Source organism: Macaca nemestrina, chromosome 18 (genome assembly GCF_043159975.1).
Source record: "Macaca nemestrina isolate mMacNem1 chromosome 18, mMacNem.hap1, whole genome shotgun sequence".
Classification (NCBI taxonomy): domain Eukaryota; kingdom Metazoa; phylum Chordata; class Mammalia; order Primates; family Cercopithecidae; genus Macaca; species Macaca nemestrina.
In genome coordinates, this window is record NC_092142.1 from 54508510 (window position 1) to 54531724 (window position 23215).

Here is a 23215-nt window from a genome sequence, read left to right on the forward strand (position 1 = left end):
CTACTTCAAAAGATTAGGCTGAGGATTAAAGAGATTAATCTGTATGTAAAGCATTTAGAATAGTGTCTAGCACCTGGCAGAAAGAGCTCCATGTAAGTGTTAGCTATTATTCTCCTCATCTCATATTTTCATATGAAATACTCTGACATATTTTGGTTTTCTTATTGTATTATAGAGTAAAACCTTGCTGCTAGCTTTAATTAACAAAGCTAATTATGTCTTTTCTATATTTTCAAAGGAAAATTACTCAAACAGCTTTGAAATTTCTGGGTCGTACTATGTTCTTTTCAATGGGATTTATAGTTTCTGTAAAAGGAAGGATTGCAAGTCCTTTGGAAGCACCGGTTTTTGTTGCTGCCCCTCATTCAACATTCTTTGATGGAATTGCCTGTGTTGTAGCTGGGTTACCTTCTATGGTATCTCGAAATGAGAATGCACAAGTCCCTCTGATTGGCAGTAAGTACTTGTAAGGTAACGTAGATAAAATATTTTCATGCTCATGCTTTAAATTAAAATAATCATATATAGTTTATTGATAAACTTTTTAAAAAGTTTAAACATTTCAAACGTATTTACTTTATTGTAATAAGTTACTACATGGAAATAGTATATTTATGAAAAAAGATTAGACTTCCCTTTTATAGCTTCATAACTCTTTAAAACTTTTTATCACTATATCATTATGTCTTTCTGTTCTTGTATATAGCCAGAAAGACTAGTTTTCAGATACTACTCATGCTTGATTTGAGAGAATTTAACCCATGTTTGATTTGAGAGAATCTGTGAAAACACAGGTATATGCTGTTTCATGAATTTATCTTCAGGATGTTAGGCTGCTAAATGCAGTAAGTGATTTCTCCTCACTCTGTTTTCTTCATTATTGCCCCCCAAATCTCCATGAGGGACCTATGTGTAGCTCTTTGAAAATTATGATGTGGAACAATAGGTACTTCCTGCCATAAAAAATAATGACGCAAGTGAAGTGTTTTTCCTACCACATGCTTTGGTCTCCCTCAAGAATTGTCTCCAAGTAACTACTCCCTGTTGTCCCAAGGTTATTGCAAACATCAGATGATGAGAGAGTGTGAAAGTTCCCTGATGTTGCCTCAGTGCTCTGGAAAAGTAATAGTAGTTCTTGCAGCTTTGTCATTCAGCTAAGACACTTTTTTTTTTTTTTTAATGTAACTTCCATGCTTTGTGCAATGTGGCTTTTTCCTGAAAAATTGTGTAGCAATAGATTTTTGGTAAATTGAAGTTGATTTTTCATGTGCTAGGAAGCTATTTCAAAAAAATGTTGTGCTGAAAATTGCAGTATTATGAGTAATGGTTACTCCTACTTATGTGTACTATGAATTCACTTTTCAAGGTATTCCTAAAGTAAAACAATAATCTTGTAGCATATTCCAAAGGTTTAATGTCAATTGAGGAAGAAGACCTTTAGGAGACCTTTAGGGAGAAAATTATATTTGCTTTCTTTTGTATTTTTGCTGCTTACTTCTGTTAAATTAATAAAATGTTTTTAGTTGTAAATATCCACTTCTCCTTTCAAAATTAGAAGCTAAGTTCTAATAAATTGTTTTTGAATGGTTCTCTTTGATTTGCTCATTTAAATTTTCCATACAATGTGTTATATATCCAGCATTATTGCTGTGGTTGCTTTAGCCAAAAAGTGGCTTGCCTGTGACTTTTCATTTGTTTTAAAGGAATGTTACGGGCTGTGCAACCAATTTTGGTGTCCCGTGTAGATCCGGATTCCCGAAAAAACACAATAAATGAAATAATAAAGCGAACAACATCAGGAGGAGAATGGCCCCAGGTAAAACATGGTAGATGTTAATTTAAACATATTGGGAGTTTGTTAATTGTATGTCTGTAGACTTATTCATTTGGATCCACAGATATTGCTATCTGTGGACACCTATACTAGGTATCTTTAGCATAATAAGTGCAGAATAAATACAGTAGCAAGTATTAAGAAGTCCTCTTCCCCATGAGATACTCCATGGAATTAAATGTATCATTCTTTTTTATTCTCCAAACTCTTTGAAGCAATTTTCTCTTTGTGTTATAAAAATTTGATTCTCTAACTCTAAATTTAATTACCACTTTAAAGATGAGATAGGAAATACCTTAGTATCTATTACCGTTATACTAAAGTATCTCCTATTTCATGTTTTAGAAGCTTAATTATATAAGCTCAGTTATACTCAATATTGTGGTGGGTAAATGATTAAGATCTTTAATCTCACCTGAGGTATATTTAGATAGTGCTTTTCAGTTCAAGGGGCATATCAAAATCACCTGTAGAACTGTTTTTCAAACTTTACCATCTCACCACCCCCTTCCCTTGAATGCGGGGGTTGAGGGGGGTAACATTTACTGCAAAATAAGCCAAGGGTGATTCTAATAGGAACCCCTTTATCTTTGCCCAGTTGAAAACAACTCATCTCTAGCAGACTAATAGTCCTACAGTTATCTGGCCACACATGATGACATGAAGATGTTAAAGTCCAAGAGAAAGTATGTGACCAAACAGGTTGTTTTAGAAACCAAGGCATGGAAGGAATGATTAAAAAGAGGATTGTGAATAGGTGGCATTGGGAGTAGGGTTTGATTTTTCTCTGTGGATCCAAAGAATATATCTAGCAGTGGTAGGTGGGAGATAACAAATAGATAAATTTCAGCTCATTTTGCTCATCTTGAGGAAGAACTTTCTGTCCGGAAGTGGAATGGTCTGATGTGTAATCCTTTTCTAGAATTTTCAGGCATTGGCTGAACTACCACTATTGTAGAAAGAATTAAAGCATTAGAGATGCTAGGTGACTTTTATGGCCCCTTCCAGCTCTGAGATTTTACAATTCATTGTATATCCATTAATTGTTAGTAGTTTAGTTGTTGAATTTTCACTGAATAAAATATATTTGATATTGTATCCTATTGTTATAGGAAACCCACTTTTAAATTGAAAAATGGAATTATATCTATTCATAATTTTTATTTTATAAATAACCTGTTATTGTGGCAATGTAGCCCAATAATGTTTTCCCTATCTAGTTATCATAAAAACACTTTGCTAACTGCTGTGAGTGCAGGATTTTACTTTATTTTATTTTATTCACTTAGCAATTTATTCATGGCTAAATTTTAAAAGCATCAGAAAATTAAGTTGCTATTTTACTTAGTTAATGGGGAAGCTAACATGCTGCTTATCTTTTACTTTGAAAACATGAAGAAGTATGTTAAAAGCTAAAAACACTGCCTCAAAAAGAAAAAAGATATTAAGTTGTATTCCACATGTCAACTAATTCAAGTAAACATAAAGCACATTGTACACATATCTTTTTTCCTTTGTCCTCAAGACATGCCTGAACTATATGTTGTGGGAGTAAATATTAATGGGAAAACTGAAACAAAATTGGAAATTATTTGGTTAAGCATATATAGCAGAAGAAAGAATTTAATGTAGCCTAATGCACACTTTGACCATGAATTATGCTTTATATCTTTTAGGTTTATTCAGATCATTAGTTTTATCATTAAGAGACATTTGTTAAAACTTAAATCCATTTTCTAATTAAATTAATAGACAGCACTTTCTTTACAAGAAAATTGAATAATCTGATGGTAGCTTTCATTAGAATCAAGTGTTAGCCTTTTATTTCATTTTTGTTTTTGAAGCATTGGCAGCTGTTTGTGAAGTCATAAGAAAGCAAGTAAAGAGGTAATTTATTAATTAGATTGAAATATTAAATCTATTCCTTTTTTCCCAAGATACTAGTTTTCCCAGAAGGTACTTGTACTAATCGTTCCTGTTTGATTACTTTTAAACCAGGTGAGAAAAATTAAATTATGTATTCTAACAAAGTAATATGGAAGATTTCACAAATGATTTTATAGAAATACACAAAATAACTCTTGAGCTTGTTCTGAACATTTTTTTCTTTTCTGATTGCAACTTTTTAACACTGTGGATCCACAGAACTCACTGCTTTGCTTTCTCTTTTGGTGTCATAATTCCTCTCCCCTTGGAGTGTCCACTCCATGCATGTATGCTTAGGATGAGTGGCTGCGTGTATGTTTGGGAACCCTCACAGACACGTGAGGTTCTATGCCATCAAGTAGAAAACCTATCTCATTATCATTATAATGTCTTCAGTTGCTTTCTGTGGTTCATTTCTTTTTTAACATTAGAAGTCAGTGAATGCAGCTTTCATTATAATTTGTAATACTTTAAAATGTTTTTGTATTAGCTGCTAGAATGCTCAGCAGCAAAGTTATGACTCACTTCTAGCAAGTATGGTAGTTCTTGCTTCAAGCATTTGGTTTCATGTAGGCTTTCTTATTTTTTCTTTGTCTCGATTTTATCATTACTTAAAAAATTCTGTTGAATATTAACACTTGGAAAATGAAAAAAAGTGGAGAACTAAGTCAATGAATAAACAAATATTTTAAGTGGCATAGGCACAGCATTTAATATTTTGCTTCAGTAGTTCTTAATTCAAAAAAAAATCCCTCATTTTGGTAAGTACTAGGGATTTATCAACATTTAGCAAACGACTTCTGTTATACATACTCTTAAAATATTCAGTCTATTTATACTATTTATTATTTTGTCTTTATCATAAAACTTTTATTCACATAAAAACACATTATAAAATTTCAACATGGTTGCAGGAGCCTTCATTCCAGGAGTTCCAGTGCAGCCAGTCCTCCTCAGATACCCAAACAAGCTGGTAAGCATAGTATTTCACCACAGGAAGAATTTCAGTATTCCAAGTAGCACAGATTCTCTGGAACCCCTTTTAATATATAAATAAGGCTGTGAACAGATAAATGGTGGAAGCAAATGGGAGAGCTCATTCTGCTCACCACATCTAGTTTTTAAAATTTTGCAAGATAGGCACATATCCATTGATACTAATATTAAATATTATTTTGCTATTACTGAACTTCAGGAAGATATTTTCTTAGCCTCTACTCTGTTGTCACCATGTTGGTGTGATTAATTCCCAGATTAGGGTCTCATTAGAATGAGTAGTTACAAATTTGTGATTTTCATTAACTCTAGAAGGAAATTTTTCTTGATTCAGTGTTCATTGCTAGTGAAGAAGTATTGAAATAGCAGGATAAATATGGAAGAGGCTTGGTTTTTCATTATTGCACTAATTGTGTGAGCCTTGGTAATAAGTAGCTTAATTAAATAAGAAAACACCTGAGAAAACTTAACATCTTTTTTTGTTTGTTTTTTGGGTTTTTTTGTTTTTTTGAGACAGTCTTGCTCTGTCATCCAGGCTGGAGTACAATGGTGCGATCTTGGCTCACTATAACCTCCACTTCCTGGGTTCAAGTGATTCTCTCTCCTTTCTCAGCCTCCCGAGTAGTGGGGATTACAGGCGTATGCCACCATGCCCAGCTAATTTTTGAATTTTTAATAGAGACAGGGCTTCACCATGTTGGCCAGGCTGGTCTTGAACTCCTGACCTCAAGTGATCCACCTGTCTTGGCCTCTCAAAGTGCTGGGATTACAGGCATAAGCCACCAAGCCTGGGCTAACTTAACATCTTATATAAAGTCCAGAGTTGATTCAGGAAGTAGTCTCTTCTGTTCCAGTTGGATACATTGTTGTCTTCTAGATATTGATTGTACCACCATTTTCCTAAAGAAAGATTTTTGAGGGGATGTTTTGGTTCTGAGAGGAACTTTCTTTATGAGAGAATTTATATTAAAAGCCAGGATATAATTATTAGTTATCTCTACTATGTAAGTTTAGGATTATTGATCAAATCAGTTTTGTATTTAGAGGCTGGTTTTTCAACCTTGGACATCTATGGTTAAAAAAAGAATTAAAATCTATAAAACTTTTATTCATTGTACTTCTGCCTATAGGTTTGATTTATTGTGTGTTCATATTATTTTGTTTCCCCCAAATAAGCTTTTTTTTGAAAACTGATATATTCTGAGTTTTTTTGTAAGCAAATTAATTATCCAGACATATTCATATTAGGAGAAAAGTGGCTAAGCATGTAAAATAGTTTTTAAAAAATTAGAGCAAGTCATTTCATCAAAAGTTGTTGACATTAGGAAGATCTTTGCTTTGCAGATATGTAATCCAAGAATTCATAGGTCAGTTCACTGTTCTTTAATAATAATGTATTTATTTTACTTCTCAACGTGTTGCTTTTAGTTTCAGAAAAATATAAATGAATCCCCATATTAAAATAAGATCTTTATTTTATTTAGTGTTTTTCCTCCAGACTAACAGCTAAAATAATTTTGTTATTATAGGATACTGTGACCTGGACATGGCAAGGATATACATTGTAAGTCACTTATGTCCATTATTAGTTTATATACATTTTATTTTAGTGAAGAAAAAGAAAGATCATTTATTCATTCTTTTAAAAAGTGTTATTTTAAATTCTTATTATATTTAAAAACATAAAGATTTCTGATCAGAGCCCTAAGTCTTATAACTGATAAGTCTCTGTAGAGAGCATCAATGTCTTGCACTATCTTGACCACTAACCCCTCAAGTCCCCTGTATGCAAAATTCTAGTCATCTGTCTCATTCAAATGGGTCTCAAGTGTTTGTCTGCTAGTTTGTAAGTGACCTAGTTTGCATCATAGTTAGCTTTAATTTTGCAGTTTTATTTCCATTGCAGATTTGGCATTATCCAGTGTCTCTATCCTTACTTACTATGTTGGTTTAAGCCATTCAGAAAAATTTAGTCATATGGCCTGAAATAGCTATGATGTGTCTGATATGAGTTGAAAAAATAGCTAACCAAGATTTCAGTTCTGTTGTTGGATTTGAAAAGCATTGGAATCAGCAGTTTCTATAAGCACTTTACTTAAGAGAGAAGAGGAATACAGTTTCATTATTAAGCAAGCTGATGTGAAGTAGGCCTTTAAAAAGAACAGAACATGTAGAAACTTGGTTTCTCTCAAGATCGTTTGTTTAGTTCCCTCTGAATAAGTGAGCCTGTTTAAATTTTGGTGAGAGCCATATGAAACACCTGGATTTGAAGACTTCCTTTAGGGTCTTACCCAGTTTTCATATTGTTAAGCACAAAGCTCAGATAACATTGTTGATGGATAGGTGACAATCACTTGGAAATATTTAAGGAAATCATCAGTTGCCTTAGGCACATTGTAGGCTTTTTTTAGATACCTTCAGCGTAATCCAGCCAACTTCTGAAATCAAAACTGCGTAATTTCTCCACTTTGTATATATATACATTGCTTTGAAATAATAAATTTAAATCAGAATATGTAACTGATGGGACAATAGAATAAATATTAACACATATGAAACATTTATATTCTTGTTATGCTCTAGTCCTTGATAATTAAAGATAAGCAAATAACACCAAAAATAAAGAACATAAATTATAAAGGATATCTAAACAGCATATTATCTTTCACTTACCAAGAAATCAATTTATTCATTTAACTAAAATACGTGTTTCATGCCATTACTTATTTTGAATTCCTGATTGCTTTTAGACATGGGATAATTGGGAGAAACAGGTAGTATGAAAGTATTTGGGAAAACAAAGTGCCTTAACAATGGATGCGTAGCATACTTCCACTTCCTGAGGTGTGCCATCCTTTGGGCCTTTACAGGTTAAGTTCCTTACAGAGATAGTGATGTGGCCAACAAGACTTTTTTTGGTTGCCCAGCAGTCCAGATTAATGTGGTGATCAAATAGGAGAAAGCTTTTCTAGAAGAGTAACTGAGAATAGAAAATATAATAGACAGGTTTAGTTAATCTAGCCTTCTCAACTGAGAAGTATGTGAGAAGAGGAAAAGGAAATTAGGAGAAAGAATTCAGGAATGAAAGGGAGAAAAAATATTTCAAAAGTCAAAAAATTTTCAGGACTTTTAAACAAACACAAAATCTTTAAAAGGCACAGCTTTGTGTTGTTCAAATGTCACATTGCACCTATCTATTGCAAATCTCACGTCCACTTTTTTCTTCTCATCTACTTAATATTGTTAGCGCTGTGTCTGTTACTTCTAAATCTGTTTTCTCAATTGCCCTTGCTCAAAGTGCTACTACAGATACGGATTCTAAGAAACGGATTTTATACCAAAACAAATATCCCAAGGGAAAGGAGACTTGGAATAAACTTAGAGAAGTTTTGTATCAGTCTAAGAAGCATTTGGTCTGTCTGTAGGGTGGACAAGACAGGTTAGATTTTATGTGTGGTTTCATATTTTGTACAGTATTCAGAATTTTCAGAATAGAATATGCATCTATTAAAGTAATTGAATTCTACAGCTCCATTTAAATAATTAAAAACAATTTATGCAAGATAGTGTGGATTGACTTTAGAGTTTATAGGTAGTAAAAAATGTTTTTCTTTCAAATGGAAGACTTGTGAACTGACACATTAACAATTTATAATTATGAAAGTGATATATCTACTTTCTAAATTCTTTCTTTTAACTAAATTCTTAAGCCCCTAAATTCCTTAAATAAGTCGCCTCAGGTAATTTTTACAGATGAATTATATTTTAATTTCTTAACAGTGAAAAGAGATTGGTTGGTTCTTTTCTTAAATGTGTAGTTTAATCCATTCTGCCTGGTTTCTGGGTCAATTGTCTAATGAGACTAAACTAAAAATCCAGTAGAAATCTTATCCAGAGGGTCTAAATATGTACTGGAAAGCTGTAAGTAGGAACAGCTATTTCAAACATTATCTTTGAGAGGGTTGCTTAACTACTTTGAAGACAGCCTTTGCCTGCCTTTACAATGAAATTTGAAACTTTCCAGATTTCCTCATAACTAGAACATTTATTAATAACTGGGACAATTTTGATAAAGCTTCCGCTTTTACAGAAAGGCCCATTGATTTAATGTCAAAAAAGAGTTCAGAAATGTAATGATCTACCTAGGAGTTTTCTTATAAACACATTTACATACCTTGAAATGTGGCCTTGGGTATATTCTCTAGGGACTTGGGCCTTTGAGTCTGTGTTGTCAAGGAAACTTCAAATTTGTGGTTTAGTCTGTTGAGCTGAGGGTCTGACTCAAATACGTATTTGGTATTCATTTGGTGATTTAACTTTTGAATAATAATTGTCAAGAATACTTGTCTAAGCTGGGCACAGTGGTTCACACCTGTAGTCTCAGCTACTTGGGAGCCTGAAGTGGGAGGCTCACCTGAGCCCAGGAGGTTGAGGCTGCAGTGAGCTATGATTATGCCACTGTACTCCAGACTGGGTGACAGAGTAAGACCCTGTCTCAAAAAAAGAAAAAAAAGATTAGTTGTCTAGGCCCAAAAAGTGTTATAGCTGCAGTGTAGCATTTATAAATGCAAAATATATATGAAGTGTGATGTGGGGGTATTTGTGTATAAAGAAATGGTTGTTGAATAATGTAAGGTGATATTTGCATTACTGTATAAAAATAGCCTTTTCTTTTTTCTCTTCAGCATTCAGCTTTGCATGCTTACTTTCTGCCAGCTCTTCACAAAGGTAGAAGTTGAGGTAAGTCATTCAAAATGTAGCCTTGGAACTTGAGATTTGGCCTTGCCTTTAATTTTGAACTTCTAGTCTAGAGAGACCAGATATAAAGGTCCATCACCCATAACATAAACCCTGGTGTTTTACAAATTGTGTATATAAACCTAGCCTGTCAGATTTAGCCCTTGAAATCATGTTAGAAAACACCTCTAGATTCTGAAACGTAACCACCCTGGCTGGCCAGAGGGGCATCACCTTGCTCTCATCTTTTTACTCCTTTAATGCTGACACCTGCCAAATTGAATGATGTATTTTCACATCCTGACAAAAGGAGCTGACCATAGCTGATAGAGCCCCATACCTCTTTAAAGAAAATATTTTATGAAAGCTAAGAGATGCTACTTGGGGTCTAGGGGAGAGACATAGAGGTCAGAAGACTTCGCTGTGAAATCACCCTGCACATGAAAAGTCCAAGGAAATTCTGTCCGGGAGGCAGCACGTATTATCATTCACAGGACAGTCTTTTGGTTTGAGTTACAGTGGCAGGTAGTGAGAGAGGAGTTATTATAACATTCTGAAAATTTCAACCAGGTTTTTAAGGCTCTAAAGGTTGGTTCCAGAGCTGTTCTTAGTTTCTAGATATGATGTAGAATGGACCCCTGAATTCAGAATCCAGTGGGTTTTAGCAATACCCTCAGGTAGTCTCTGAAGAGAGACGGTTTGATCATGGGTCTCCTGGATTTTCTAATTGCATCCATGGATTGTGTAATGAAAACCTTAAGTTTGCCTGTGTCATACAGAGTTCTGAGTGGGGTCTAGTGCCTAAGTGACAGGACTGTGGAATTTAATTCACAAGAATACTATTTTGCTCTGTTGGATAGCTTAGTGATTTGGCCATTTAGAGATTGTTAGCAATACCAAATGGTTTAGGAGGGCAAATTACATTTCAGAATGAGTTTAGTGAAATTTTCTTGAGATTTGCATGTTTTCTGCCTGTCTTGAAAATATCTGTTTATTAATTATATTTCACACCTCCCCACTTTTAAAACCAGCTCAGTATCTCTCACTGTGGCCAAAAAACAAACAAAAAAACAAAAAAACAGAAAACAAAACACACACTTGTTCTTGGGTTTTTCTTAGAGGTTCCTGGGGAACAAAAACTAATAAGTTTAGAAAGTATCAAGGTAAAGAAAATGAATTTTTTTTTTCTCAAGACTACTCAGTGCCTTTGAAATGTCTGACTTACAGAACCTTTTTCTCTGGATATTTCCCGGAACCAGTGTTCTATAGAATACACTTCAGGAAGCCTTATATCATACTATTTCTAAATACTCTGAGCACTGCTCTTGCTTTTCCAATAGCTGCTCAGGTAGTCTAGGCCTGTTTTACTTTTCTAAAAAAAAAAGAAAACTCATACTTTAAAAAAGCCATGCTATCTTCTCTGCAAGATATTGTCTCTTCCTCTCAATGCACCCCTCTGTAGCTAAAACAAGATCTAGCAGCACATATAGAAATGCACACAAAGCTGTCTTTTTTGCCATAGCATGTCAATGGTCAAACTGCATTACAACAGAGGTATTCAGAGTCCTCTTTTTGTTTTTTTGTCATGACCATTATTACCACATTTCCTTTCTGTGTCATGGCTTTCTTTTTTTTTTTCTTTCATTCTTTAAAAAAAAAAAAAAAATTACAATATTTGCATTCTCCAGCCAGTTCTGAGACCTGTTTGGATCATATTTTTCTGGCAAAGAAAACAATGTATTATTTGTTCCATAACTTCACAAATAAAATGACTTTCAGCTGCTTGAAAATAGCCGCATCGACAGAGATTTGATGAATTAGAATTGCGGTGCAGAACAAGAGGATGGGAATTTGTGGACTTCAAATTTAGTACAGATATTCTTATTTTAATTACTTTTACTTTAAATTTATGACTCCCCCTTTCACCCAGGTGACTCCTGAATACTTTATGATATTTTAATATTTTAATACTCACTGTTGGATTTAACCGAAATGTATCCCAGCAGCCCTTCAGGCACTAAGTATACCATGCCCTGGCTTGAAGCTCTGTAAGAGCTGGGCCATCTCTGAAGTTCCAGCTTTTCCACTATGTCTGACGAGGCCCCGCTTGAGATTGGTTTGTGGTCTCAGTACATTTAGTTGCTCCAGTTTCAATTGTTTTGGTTGTTCTCAAGTAACCCCCTTTTTTCTTTTTCTTTAAAATTGATGGAAATCCTTGCTACTATCTTATTTTAAACATGGTTTTGGAACTTCTTGAATATTAGGTAAACCTAATGTAAGATGTATTATTCAAGAATATGGTATTAATTTTATGGTTTTTCAAATGAACTTTGAATGAATTATTAAAGTGCCCTTTTAGACACTCTTGCTTTTGTGAGTCACATGACACCCCATTATGTTGACTGCCATATCCTTTAGTTTCACACGTTTCCTCTCAGTAATGATGACTACCGAACTCTTTAATTACCAAAATCATTAGATATCTAAGATGTAATGAATCTAATATTTAGGAATATTTTCGTTTGTTTTTTTTTTTTTTTTTTTGAGACGGAGTCTTGCTCTGTCGTCCAGGCTGGAGTGCAGTGGCGCGATCTCGGCTCACTGCAAGCTCCGCCTCCCGGGTTCCCGCCATTCTCCTGGCTCAGCCTCCCAAGTAGCTGGGACTACAGGCGCCCACAACCGCGCCTGACTAATTTTTTGTATTTTTAGTAGAGACGGGGTTTCACCGTGGTCTTGATCTCCTGACCTTGTGATCCGCCCGCCTCGGCCTCCCAAAGTGCTGGGATTACAGGCGTGAGCCACCGCGCCCGGCCAGGAATATTTTCTTACCACCTCTTCCCAGCCCTCTCTGCTTCCCAACATAGAAACATACAGTGTTTTTGAAAAGGTTATTATATTCTCGACTCTTGGATCTTAAAAATATAGTTAGTTCTAAACCTCATGTCCTGTGTAACTGTTCTGCTGGCATCCTTGAACAATGATGAAGACGTCTGTCTACAGTATGGTTCTACTAAAAGCTATTCTTTGAATTGTAATGCGGCATAATGGGTGTTCTTAAAGTATCTTTTAGTCATACTTTTATTAACCAGCTACTTCACAAGTATACGTTTATAAGGATATGGCTTAGGGCATAGGGAATAAAATAGCTAGTAGGAAACATTGCAAAATGTGACCAGCTACTTCACAAGTATACATTTATAAGGATATGGCTTAGGGCATAGGGAATAAAATAGCTAGTAGGAAACATTGCAAAATGTGACATGAATTAAGAGTCTGCTAGTTTATCTTATGAGAGAGAATACATGCTAAGTCACACTATAAAGCACTAAGTGGGCCTCTGCTAGTTTATGAATGGAAACAAGCCATTTACACTGACTGTGCAGTCAGTTTCCTTCATAGGCTATATCTCAGTTTGTATTCAAAGCATGTTGACTTTAGAAGCCATCTAGTATATATTATAGATACATAAAAATTGTCTGTAGTGGGCATATTAAACATGTAATAAGTCCCCCCTTATCTGTAGGGGATATGTTCCAAGACCCCCCGTGAATGCCTGAAACTGCAGAAAGTACCAAACCCTATATATACTCACTTTTTTCCTAAACATACATACCTCTGATAAAATGTAATTTATAAAATAGGCACAATAAGAGATTAAAAGTGATAACTAATAATTAAATAGAACAGTTATAACAATATAGATAAGAGTTGAATGTGAATGTGGTCTTTCTCTTTCTCTCTGTCAAAATCTCATTGTACTATACTCATCCCTCTTCTCCTTGTGATGAAGAAAGGGTAGAGCAGGAAGGCATGAAATTTCATCACCCTACTCAGAATGGCATGCAATTTAAACTTATGAATTGTTTATTTCCAGACTTTTTCATGTAATGTGTTTGGACCATGGTTGACTGTTGGTAACTAAAACCACAGAAAGTAAAATCCCAGATAAGGGAGACTACTGTATTTTCATTAGGAAAATTCATTTACAAAGCTTATAGTGAGCTTATAGTAGCTAGTTTTAGGCCTAAAATGCTCTGTGATGGGCAATTCATTTCCTTAAAATAATAGAAAGGTTTTTTTTTTATTTAAAAAGAATTTCTGATTTAGGGAAAGATTGCAATTAATGATGAGTATTATGATCAACAGCTATATGTATATATCACTTTTAAGATCTGTAGAGAGTTAATTACTTAGGGAGGATTCAAAGACATTTATATAGTTTATTTAAGTATCCAAATGCACTACAATTATTTGTAGTTTTTAATCTAAAATGAGCCTTTTAGAAAACCTCAATCATACAACTACACACACACACTGCCCCCCCCCCCCCCCCCATATATATACTTGTTCTAACAAAGCTAATTTCTTCTGGAACTTGGTAAAATTCTGGAATATGTGAATACTAATAGAGAAATAAAAAGGGTATTAACTAGAGTTTTTGTTCTAATCCTGTTACTACCTACCTGTATGTGCTTGAGAAAATGAAACCTTTCTAAGCCTGCATTCTCACTGACACCTAATTTATAGAGTTTTGAGGAGTCATAAGGTTACTTATGTGCTGGCACATAGTAAGTGTTCAGTAAGCACTAACTTTTACTTTCTGTCTCATCTGGATGTTTCTGTTCTTTTGGGAAGGAAGCAGCAAACATTGTTTATAAATATCTTCCTTATTTTGCATTTTTTCTCTTTGAAGATTTAAAAGAAGAATTATAGAAAGAACTAGAACTGCACATTTGTTAAGATTGTCCTTTTAAAATTCTTTTCTGTTTGTTGCAAGGAAAAAATAAAAGATTGATTATAGTGTCATAATTCCTCAATCTTCCTCATCATTTTTTTTTTTAGTAGAAAGGAATGTTCTTGATGTAGTCAAGAAAAAATGAATAAACTAGCTTTAGTGATACGGACCATTTATGTAAGTGACTGGCTTTGGTTGATGGATGTCTTAAATAGTAGGCTGAAGAATTTTGTATCTTGCTTGTATGCAATTTAAGGACCAAGAGGAAGTGGGGGACTCTGGGACCAAAAGCACAAACAAGAGATGTTAATCTGAGAAACATGTCACTTAGTCTGCTCCTCATCTGGGACAGGATGGTGCAAAGTTAAGTATGGTGAAGGCACAGAGAATACTGTATTTGAAAGGAGAGGGGAGTGGAGATATGAAGCCAGTTTCAGGTGCAAAAGAAGGGAGTAAGTTTACATAAGCTGTCTTCTTTATAAAGTTGAAAGTGAAATGCCATTTGTCCAGGGAGAGTGAGGTAAAAGTGGAATTGCAACTTGAAAAGCATGGAACATATTTAACATTTTTAGCATCTCTCAGTGGTCCCTAACAGGAATATGAAGGCAAGATCAGGAGAGGTGGCTGAGGATGTGTGATTGGCACTGTGGGCATGGCAGAAGTGAAAGATTCTAAGTAACAGGTCATACAGAAGTATCCGACTCCCAAGTCCAGTGTAGATAGGCAGGGAGATGTTGCCAGAGGGAGTGGAATGATTAAAGAGGGATGATTAGATCCAGATGTGACCATTAAGTTGTCATGGTCTATGCAAGACCAGATTAGGGGAGAAATAAACACTAATGGATAATGAGGGGAAACTGATTGAAGAACTTATCAGAAATTAGAGTCATAAATTTGTTTCCATGGCTGAAGTAGAGTCTAGAAGAATATCTGTGGCCAAGATGTCAAGTGAGTCATCAATGTGAGTACTGAGGATACTGAGAAAAGATGAAGTTAGAAAGGAAAACTTCGGGGCTTGAAGTCATTAGGGTATATAGGTGTGTGTTGGGAACCATAAAAGATAGTGGCAATCATGTTCCCCTTTCTTTGATTGATTTTCCTTTCCAAATAAAGGATACATTCATACTGTGAGTCTTGAATGACTGTACAAAATGGAAATGTGATATAGAGGGCAAGGTCTTATCCTAGGAGAGGTGACTTTATTAGAATTTCCACTGAATTGCTTCTTAGGAGGAATAGGGCCTCCAAGGCCCATGGGTGTCAAATTTAGGATTTTAATTATTTTGTACTCTCAGTGGATCTTTATTCCTCAAGAATAAGATGCCATGCCAATATGAGAGTTATTAAAAATCTTTTTATGAAAAATACTACCTGCACTAATAGAAACCAAACCTGTATTTCATTGTATTATGTTTGGTTAACAGTGTGGCAGCAATTTGTTTTTCAGGTTTTTCAGTATGTGCTTTTATGACCTACAAATCAAGTGTATTACAAATGGTTGTTTGGCTTTTTTAAAAGATGAAGAATTATATGGCAATTAAAAATTTTAATTTCTTACACTGTTTTGTTAGAGATTTTGTGAACATTAATTTCAACTTACTGTTTTTTTCTTGGATTTTATACTAAGAAAGTTCAAGAAATTTTACTAGATCAGGATGCAGGGAATTTTTAGAAATACTTCTTTGCAAAGATAGTTATTCTAAATATATAAGGATGTGGGGACCTCTGGTGGCTTAGTTTATTTTTCCATCTTAAAAAACAACTATGCAAAATAGAGAGCCACACACAGAATTCCAATGGGAAGGACTTCAGAGATCATTTAGTTAAATGTTTTCATTTGACAAGAGAAGGCACTGAGGCTCCTAAAGGCTAAATGACTTTTCCAGGATCACACGGCAGATCTCAAGCAGCAACCCAGTCCAAGAACTCTTTCTGCAGCTTGCAGCTGCCCCCTTAGAGAGGAAATAATCAGATAAATGTGAAAAGTAAAAATGTCCTATAGCACATTATTCTATAATTCCATACATTTTCTCTTAAAAATGCCACTTGCATCCATGTCATCCTCCACATCCTCACTCCCTCTACTCAAGGTCTTATTGTCTCTCCCACGATTGCAGCTGCTTCCAGACATTCTCCCCACTCTTAGTCTCTTCTTTGATGCATCCACTCCTTACTGCTGAAGTTACCACTCAAAAACTTGGACCTGGTCATGTCATTCCCTTGCTTAAATGTCACCTCTGAGATACCAATGCTCACAGGTTTCTTAATATGATTGACAAGACGTGAAAACAGGTCCATTTGGAAAAACAAAATGGTATTTTCAACTACTTCTAGTTACATTCTTTATTTATCAAATGGAAGTGGTGGGATTTACCTCAAGGAATTGTTTAGAGAGTTAATCATATAAAGCCCCTAATATAAGATACCCGGCACACAGTAGATGTTTAATGGATGGTAACTCTTATTGGTGGATTTAGCTCATTGTTTCATAAATTTCTACCCTACTGAATGGAGAGCTTCTTGAGGGCAGGGACTTTGTTGTCATGTTTTTTAGGGCTTAGTGCAGCACCTGAGCACCTATTTTGGGGAAAAATTAATGAAATAAAATAATGTATGTAAAACACCTAGCATGATGCCTGGTTTCTAGTTATAATTCAATAAACAGTAACTATTGGCAAAAATCTCACTTATCCTTAAAAAGCCACCATCAGGTATTAGTTCTTCTGTAGAGCACCCTTAACCGAATTAGCTTTCTTGTGTGCACTCTCTCCCTAGGCACCACCTTCCTCTTTGGCTGCATTTCCTTGGCCCCTGACAAAATTAATCCTTTCCTACCTCTTGCTCTCATACTCCAGGAAGGATGGTTAGTGGAGAAAATAGGGTTTTTTTGAATCTGACAAATCTTGGGCTGAATTCTGGCCATGTGACTTGTATGCCTTTAGGTAAGTTAATTAAGCTATTGAGCCCCATCTATAATTGGGGGCAATAGAGGTAATGACACTTAGCATATGGGGTTATTAATGTGTTGTTCTATCTTATTAAAATATTGATCTTCTTTAGAGCAGGCAATAGGTTCCTACTAATCTTGCCTGGTATATAGTAGGTGCTGAAAAATATGTAATAACTTGAATATGGCACTAAAACCTTGTTAATGTTAGAAAACCATAAATAAAAACAAGAACAATACAATTGAGGCATCACAGAACATCAAGTGGAGAAAAAATACAATTAAAAATGCTAAAGCAAAAAATGATGGTAAGCAAAAAGCTGTAAAGCCAATACTAAGATTTTTTTTAAAAAGCAGAATAAATGACTAAACAAAGTTCAACCAAATAGTAAAAATATGGTTGACATTAGAATAAATAGAGAAGATGAAAGACAAAAAGAAAAGAAAAAAAAAGTTCACATAAAGGGATGGGAGTAGTTGAAAATGCAGCTCGAGGAGAAAGATTTTAGTAGCTATAGCTTTACACTTCCAGAATTCCAGACACTGGCTTGTTTCACCCTCACAGTCACCAGGGAAGTAGTGATCATAGCCCTCTTTTTAGAGTTGAGGAGATGGTTCAGCAAAGTTAAAAGACATACTAGTTAACACACAAGCAGACCCAGGGCTTAGAAACAGATCTCCTGAATCTAAGCCCAGTGTCCCATTACCTCATATAAGCTATGTTCTAGAAAGGTAGATGCTTTAATATATTGATAATGTATAAATTAATTTACTTGGCATTTAATGTCTTAGGCTTAAGACATTGTTATAGAAAGGTATATTTGTCTTTCAGTTTATGCCAGTTCAAGTACCAAATGATGAAGAAAAAAATGATCCTGTCCTTTTTGCTAATAAAGTCCGGAATGTAATGGCAGAGTAAGTGTCTATATTTGATTATAATTTGTAAATAATTTGAAAATTATTTGTACATGTTGTTTAACTCGTTTTAGGGATTTTTTTTTAACCCCTGAAGGCCTCGTTCCCCAACTCATTTTGATACATAAAATAATGTGCCCAGGGATGAGGTCAGTATAACAATCTATAAATATTTTCCCCAGCTGCATACCACAAATAAGGAAATATGTCTTTACTGGAAAGACTGGGGAGGGTTCAATAACCAGAAAAGACCAGTCAGTGCCTTGCACAGGGTGGATTCTCCTAAGCTGGCCCGCCACTGTCAAATGAGCCTTGTGATGATCTCAGTGGTTCCTGACTTGGCCCACCTTCTATTCCTTCGACCTTCATGTAGCTGCCCAAGGCTGAGTGTTTCTAAGGTGTTACTGACTGTAGCACCAAAAAGGAGAAAGTTTGCCATGTAAAAAGATGCATAGAAGAGGGAAAAAGTCACCTCTTCATGGATGGCTATAAATTAGGATTTAGAAACTATAAAACATAAGGTTAATATTTTCCTGCATATAAGAGAGTTGTAACTGGCCATTATTCTGACTAGATAAATCAACCCCTATCTTGTAATGAAAGAATGTTTTATACTATACCACCACCTAAGCAGCCTCAGAGCCTTCCAGGTGTGCACCCTCTTCCCACATACCACCTCTGTCATTCCCAGTAGTAAGCTTGGAGCTAATAGACCAGCAGTGTTTATTCTCTTAGTAAAAATTCAATGAGAACTCTGAATGTAGCTATATGTTTTATTCTAATATATGTATCTTAATATTTTTCTGCAGAATAACTATTTTCAAAATAGAATAAATGTTTGGCAAAAAATTTGCTATTAAGTGTATATAGATGTGGTTGTTTTATCTAGTTTCTAGATCAGCTACAAAGTTAGTTTTTATGTTGTTTTCTTCTCTTCCTTTCTTATGTTTTCATGCCAGCTTATATCCAAAAGGTAGAAAGCAAGATAATTATCAGAAATTGAGAGAACTGGGCCGGGCGCGGTGGCTCACACTTGTAATCTCAGCACTTTGTGAGGCCAAGGTGGGCGGATCACAAGGTCAGGAGTTCGAGACCAGCCTGCCAACATGGTGAAACCCCATCTCTATTAAAAATACAAAAACTAGCCAGGCATTGTGGCATGCACCTGTAATCCCAGCTGCTCAGGAGGCTGAGGCAGGAGAATTGCTGGAACCTGGGAGGCGGAAGTTGCAGTGAGCTGAGTTTTCATGCCACTGTACTCCAGCCTGGGCGACGAGCGAAACTCCGTCTCAAAAAAGAAAAAAAAAAAAAAAAAAAATGAGAGAACTTATATCAGATATTTTGGCTTCCCAAATTGTGCTTAGAAACAAGAGAAGGGATTTGTTTAGACAGCCTTTTTCTGAATTCAAAGGTGTGGAGGTAATAATGACTTGTGATAAAGAGTAAGAAAGACCTTGATTAGCTGCACAACCTTGGACAAGTCTCCTCCAAATCCCCTTCTCCTCACATGTGAAATGGGAGTTAAAATCATTGCCTTGTCTTTCTCATGGTTTTGATTATTAGGAGACTCAAGTAGGAAAGTATATGATAAAAGCATTTGAAAACACAAGTACTGTGGTGAGCCCTCAACTTATTTAACATTATCCTTACATCAACTCTATGGTACAAGTAAGAAAGCTGACTCAGGGAGGTGAGTAGTTTGCCCAAAGTCACATTAGGTAGTGACTGTCTGGGCTAGAACTCAAATCCACATTTCCTGTTACCAATGCCCAAGCTCTTAACTATTATACTGTACCATTTATTATTCTAAGTCCCAAAATATTTTAAAATTTAATTTTACATCTTATATATTCTTATACCAAAACACTTATTAATCAAAGAGCTTAGAAAAAAATATTTTAGACAGAAAAATTTGTTGTTGTTGTTGTTGTTTTGAGACAGAGTCTTGTTCTATCACTCAGGCTGGAGTGTAATGGAGTGATCTTGGCTCACTGCAACCTACACCTCCTGGGTTCAAGTGATTCTCCTGCCTCAGCCTCCCGAGTAGCTGGGATTACAGGTGCCCACCATCATGCCCAGCTAATTTTTGTATTTTTAGTAGAGACGGGGTTTCGCGATGTTGGCCAGGCTGGTCTCGAACTCCTGACCTCAGGTGATCCGCCTGCCTTGGCCTCCCAAAGTACTGGTATTACTGGCTTAAGCCACCGCACCCAGCTGAAAAAAATGTTTTATTCTGATTGTATTCATTCAAAATTTAATGTTTCTAGCAATGATTCAACAAAATCCAATACAGTTTAAAGACATAATTTTATGATTTTCACTGAATATTTGTGAATAAAAATTTAGTGAAGAGGAATCTTTATCTCATGTACTGCATGTTTTTTTTGTTTTTGTTTTTGTTTTTTGGTATTCAGTGTTTTTCCAGTTCTTATAAATATGTATTTTTTTTCAAATTTAATTCACTATCATTTAATCTGTGTGTAGTGAAGTAGGAACTAGGAACTATACTTTCACTTAAGGATGGAGGATGTTTAGGTTTAGAAGAAATATTAACTTATCAATTTGCTTCAGTATTTTTGGAAGATTGCTATGTAGCAAGAAGGTGATCTCTAGCTATAAAAGATGAAAAACATAGATAGCTAGCAATTTGGATAGACTGTTTACTTACACTATATACAAATGCCATTTATATGTTTCTTTTATTTTATTTATTTTTTGATATGGGGTCTCCCTCTGTCACCCAGGCTAGAGTGCAGTGGTGCAATCTCAGCTCACTGCAACCTCTGCCTCCTAGGTTCAAGCGGTTCCCCTGCCTCAGCCTGCTGAGTAGCTGAGACTACAGGTGTGCCACCATCATGCCCGCGTAATTTTTGTATTTTTAGTAGAGATGGGGTTTCGCCATGTTGTCCAGGCTGGTCTCAAACTTCTGGCCTCAAGTGATCTGCCTGTCTTGGCCTCCCAAAGTGCTGGGATTACAGGCGTGAGGCACTGCGTTCGGCTCCATTTATCTGTTTAAACAGTACCCTCCACAGGCATTCTCTTTTTGTCCTTACAGTAACCATTTGGAATAAGGACAATATTCATTCCTATGCACAGATGAGAAAAGTGAGGCTTCATCCACAGCTGGTAAAAAACTCCACTAGGACTCGAACCTAAGTCTTCTAATTACTTTCGATGAGACTGAAGGCAACTATTATCATTATAGTTAAAACACAAAACAAAAATTATCAGCAACACAGACAGAAGCATGTAGATATAAGGAGATTAACCTGATCCTTAGTAAGTCTGCAAAGAAATGGAGAAACATGTCTCTTTGTCAAGAAAAGCGAGAGTTACTGGTTTAAAAAGTAGTAAATACTTTTTCATTTGCTGTTGTTTGGAACCAGTTAAAGCCTAATGAAATATGATTACTTTTTTTTTTTTTAAATGAATTTTAGTTTGCTTCTTAATACTTTCAGAGCTCTGGGAATACCAGTAACAGATCATACCTACGAAGATTGCAGATTGATGATTTCAGCAGGACAGCTAACATTGCCTATGGAAGCTGGGCTGGTGGAATTTACTAAAATTAGCCGGAAATTGAAGTAAGTGTATTTTAAAATGACTGTACTTTCATAAAGTTGTTCAAAGGGGATCTGAAATCCTATCTGTTTATTTTCTCCTGCTCTAGTTCCCACTTGGTGTTTATTAGGAAAGTCGGAGATGTGAATTTATCTCACATTTTATTCATCTACTTTTGCTTTTTCAAGAACAGTTAACTCAGAGATATGTGCATTGGCCACAGGAGGAGACCAAGGGATAATAAATATGGATCCACACAGATCTGCCTCCTTCTTCAGAGGGAGTTAGTGACTCAGAGAAGTTAGTCCTGCCACCTTCTTACAAGGACAGCATCATTAGATGATACTGGCATGTGGTAGTCAAAACTTCACATGTGAAACATGAATTGATTTGTATAGTTGCAATTCTTACCATCACTGAATATTAAATACTTGCCCTAGATCTACCTTTTTTTCTGGATACCTATTTTTTAAAAAAGGCAAAAATTCTTCTTTGTGCTCTTATGATCTAGTTTAAACCATTGAGAACTTTCTTGTTGAGCTATTTGCTGTAAAAGGTATAACCCTCAACCTCCCTCTACCCTTATTGCAGTTAATTCTGTTCTCAACCCTATCTGGAATTTGCAGAATTTATTAACGTCCTGTCTATGAAGGAGATGAAGAACCAGTTACCATATCAAAGTTCAGTATTAAAGTATAATATTTTGATAACTGGTATAGAAAATATTATTTATATCGTAAGATAAAAATGTTTTGCTTTTGTTTGCGTATTATGGTCACAATGTTCTGTAGATTTAAAAAGTTTAGATAGTCACTGAAATTGGGCTAAGAAGTATGTGTTAGCTCATTTGTTTAATTCAACAAAGCAGAAATAGGGTATGATGTAAGCTACAGTACATTTTCCAGTGTTTTATCACAGTGGTTTTTCATAACTAATCTTGGAGGACATGTGTATAGTCTAATGAATCCCCCTATCATAACGTTTTGTGAAATATGAATTCATTATCAGCCTGAAAGCTTCTTGAAAGCAAGAATTGTTATTTCACCTTTAAAAACTTAGTAACGTGCTATGGACTCACTAAGTAATGTTTAGATTTAAAATACTTGCTTTCTTATTTTCTTCTCATGAATAATTTATTATTCCACTACAATGTTCTTCTTTTTATTTACTTTTCTTTCCCTGAGATATTTAAGATAATTGTCAGTTATATAAGTATCCTTTAAAAGATTAAATGCCTGCATATATGTTCAATATGTGCTTTTAAATACCTATTTTATTCTCCTTTACAAATTTAACACTTAAAATATTTTTCTCTCAGATACATTAGTAAAATAATGCCCATAAAATGTCCATGTGAATTGTAAAGGGCTAATAACATGTATCTATAATTCTTTGTGTGTTTAGATTAGATTGGGATGGTGTTCGTAAGCAATTGGATGAATATGCATCTATTGCGAGTTCCTCAAAAGGAGGAAGAATTGGAATTGACGAATTCGCCAAGTATTTAAAGTTGCCTGTTTCAGATGTCTTGAGACAACTTTTTGCACTCTTTGACAGGGTATGT

At 35.1% G+C, this 23215-nt stretch overlaps 1 protein-coding gene across 1 annotated transcript in view; it reads left to right on the forward strand.

Moving 5' to 3' along the window:
* Positions 1 to 23215, forward strand: part of LOC105494079 (lysophosphatidylcholine acyltransferase 2) — an 81166-nt gene that overhangs the window by 22149 nt on the left and 35802 nt on the right. The window contains exons 3-11 of the mRNA XM_011762184.3: positions 239 to 456; positions 1704 to 1816; positions 3772 to 3832; positions 4675 to 4733; positions 6286 to 6320; positions 9442 to 9496; positions 18008 to 18090; positions 21549 to 21674; positions 23056 to 23209. Of these exons, the coding sequence (XP_011760486.1) occupies positions 239 to 456; positions 1704 to 1816; positions 3772 to 3832; positions 4675 to 4733; positions 6286 to 6320; positions 9442 to 9496; positions 18008 to 18090; positions 21549 to 21674; positions 23056 to 23209 (904 nt within the window). The remainder of the gene's footprint in view (positions 1 to 238; positions 457 to 1703; positions 1817 to 3771; positions 3833 to 4674; positions 4734 to 6285; positions 6321 to 9441; positions 9497 to 18007; positions 18091 to 21548; positions 21675 to 23055; positions 23210 to 23215) is intronic.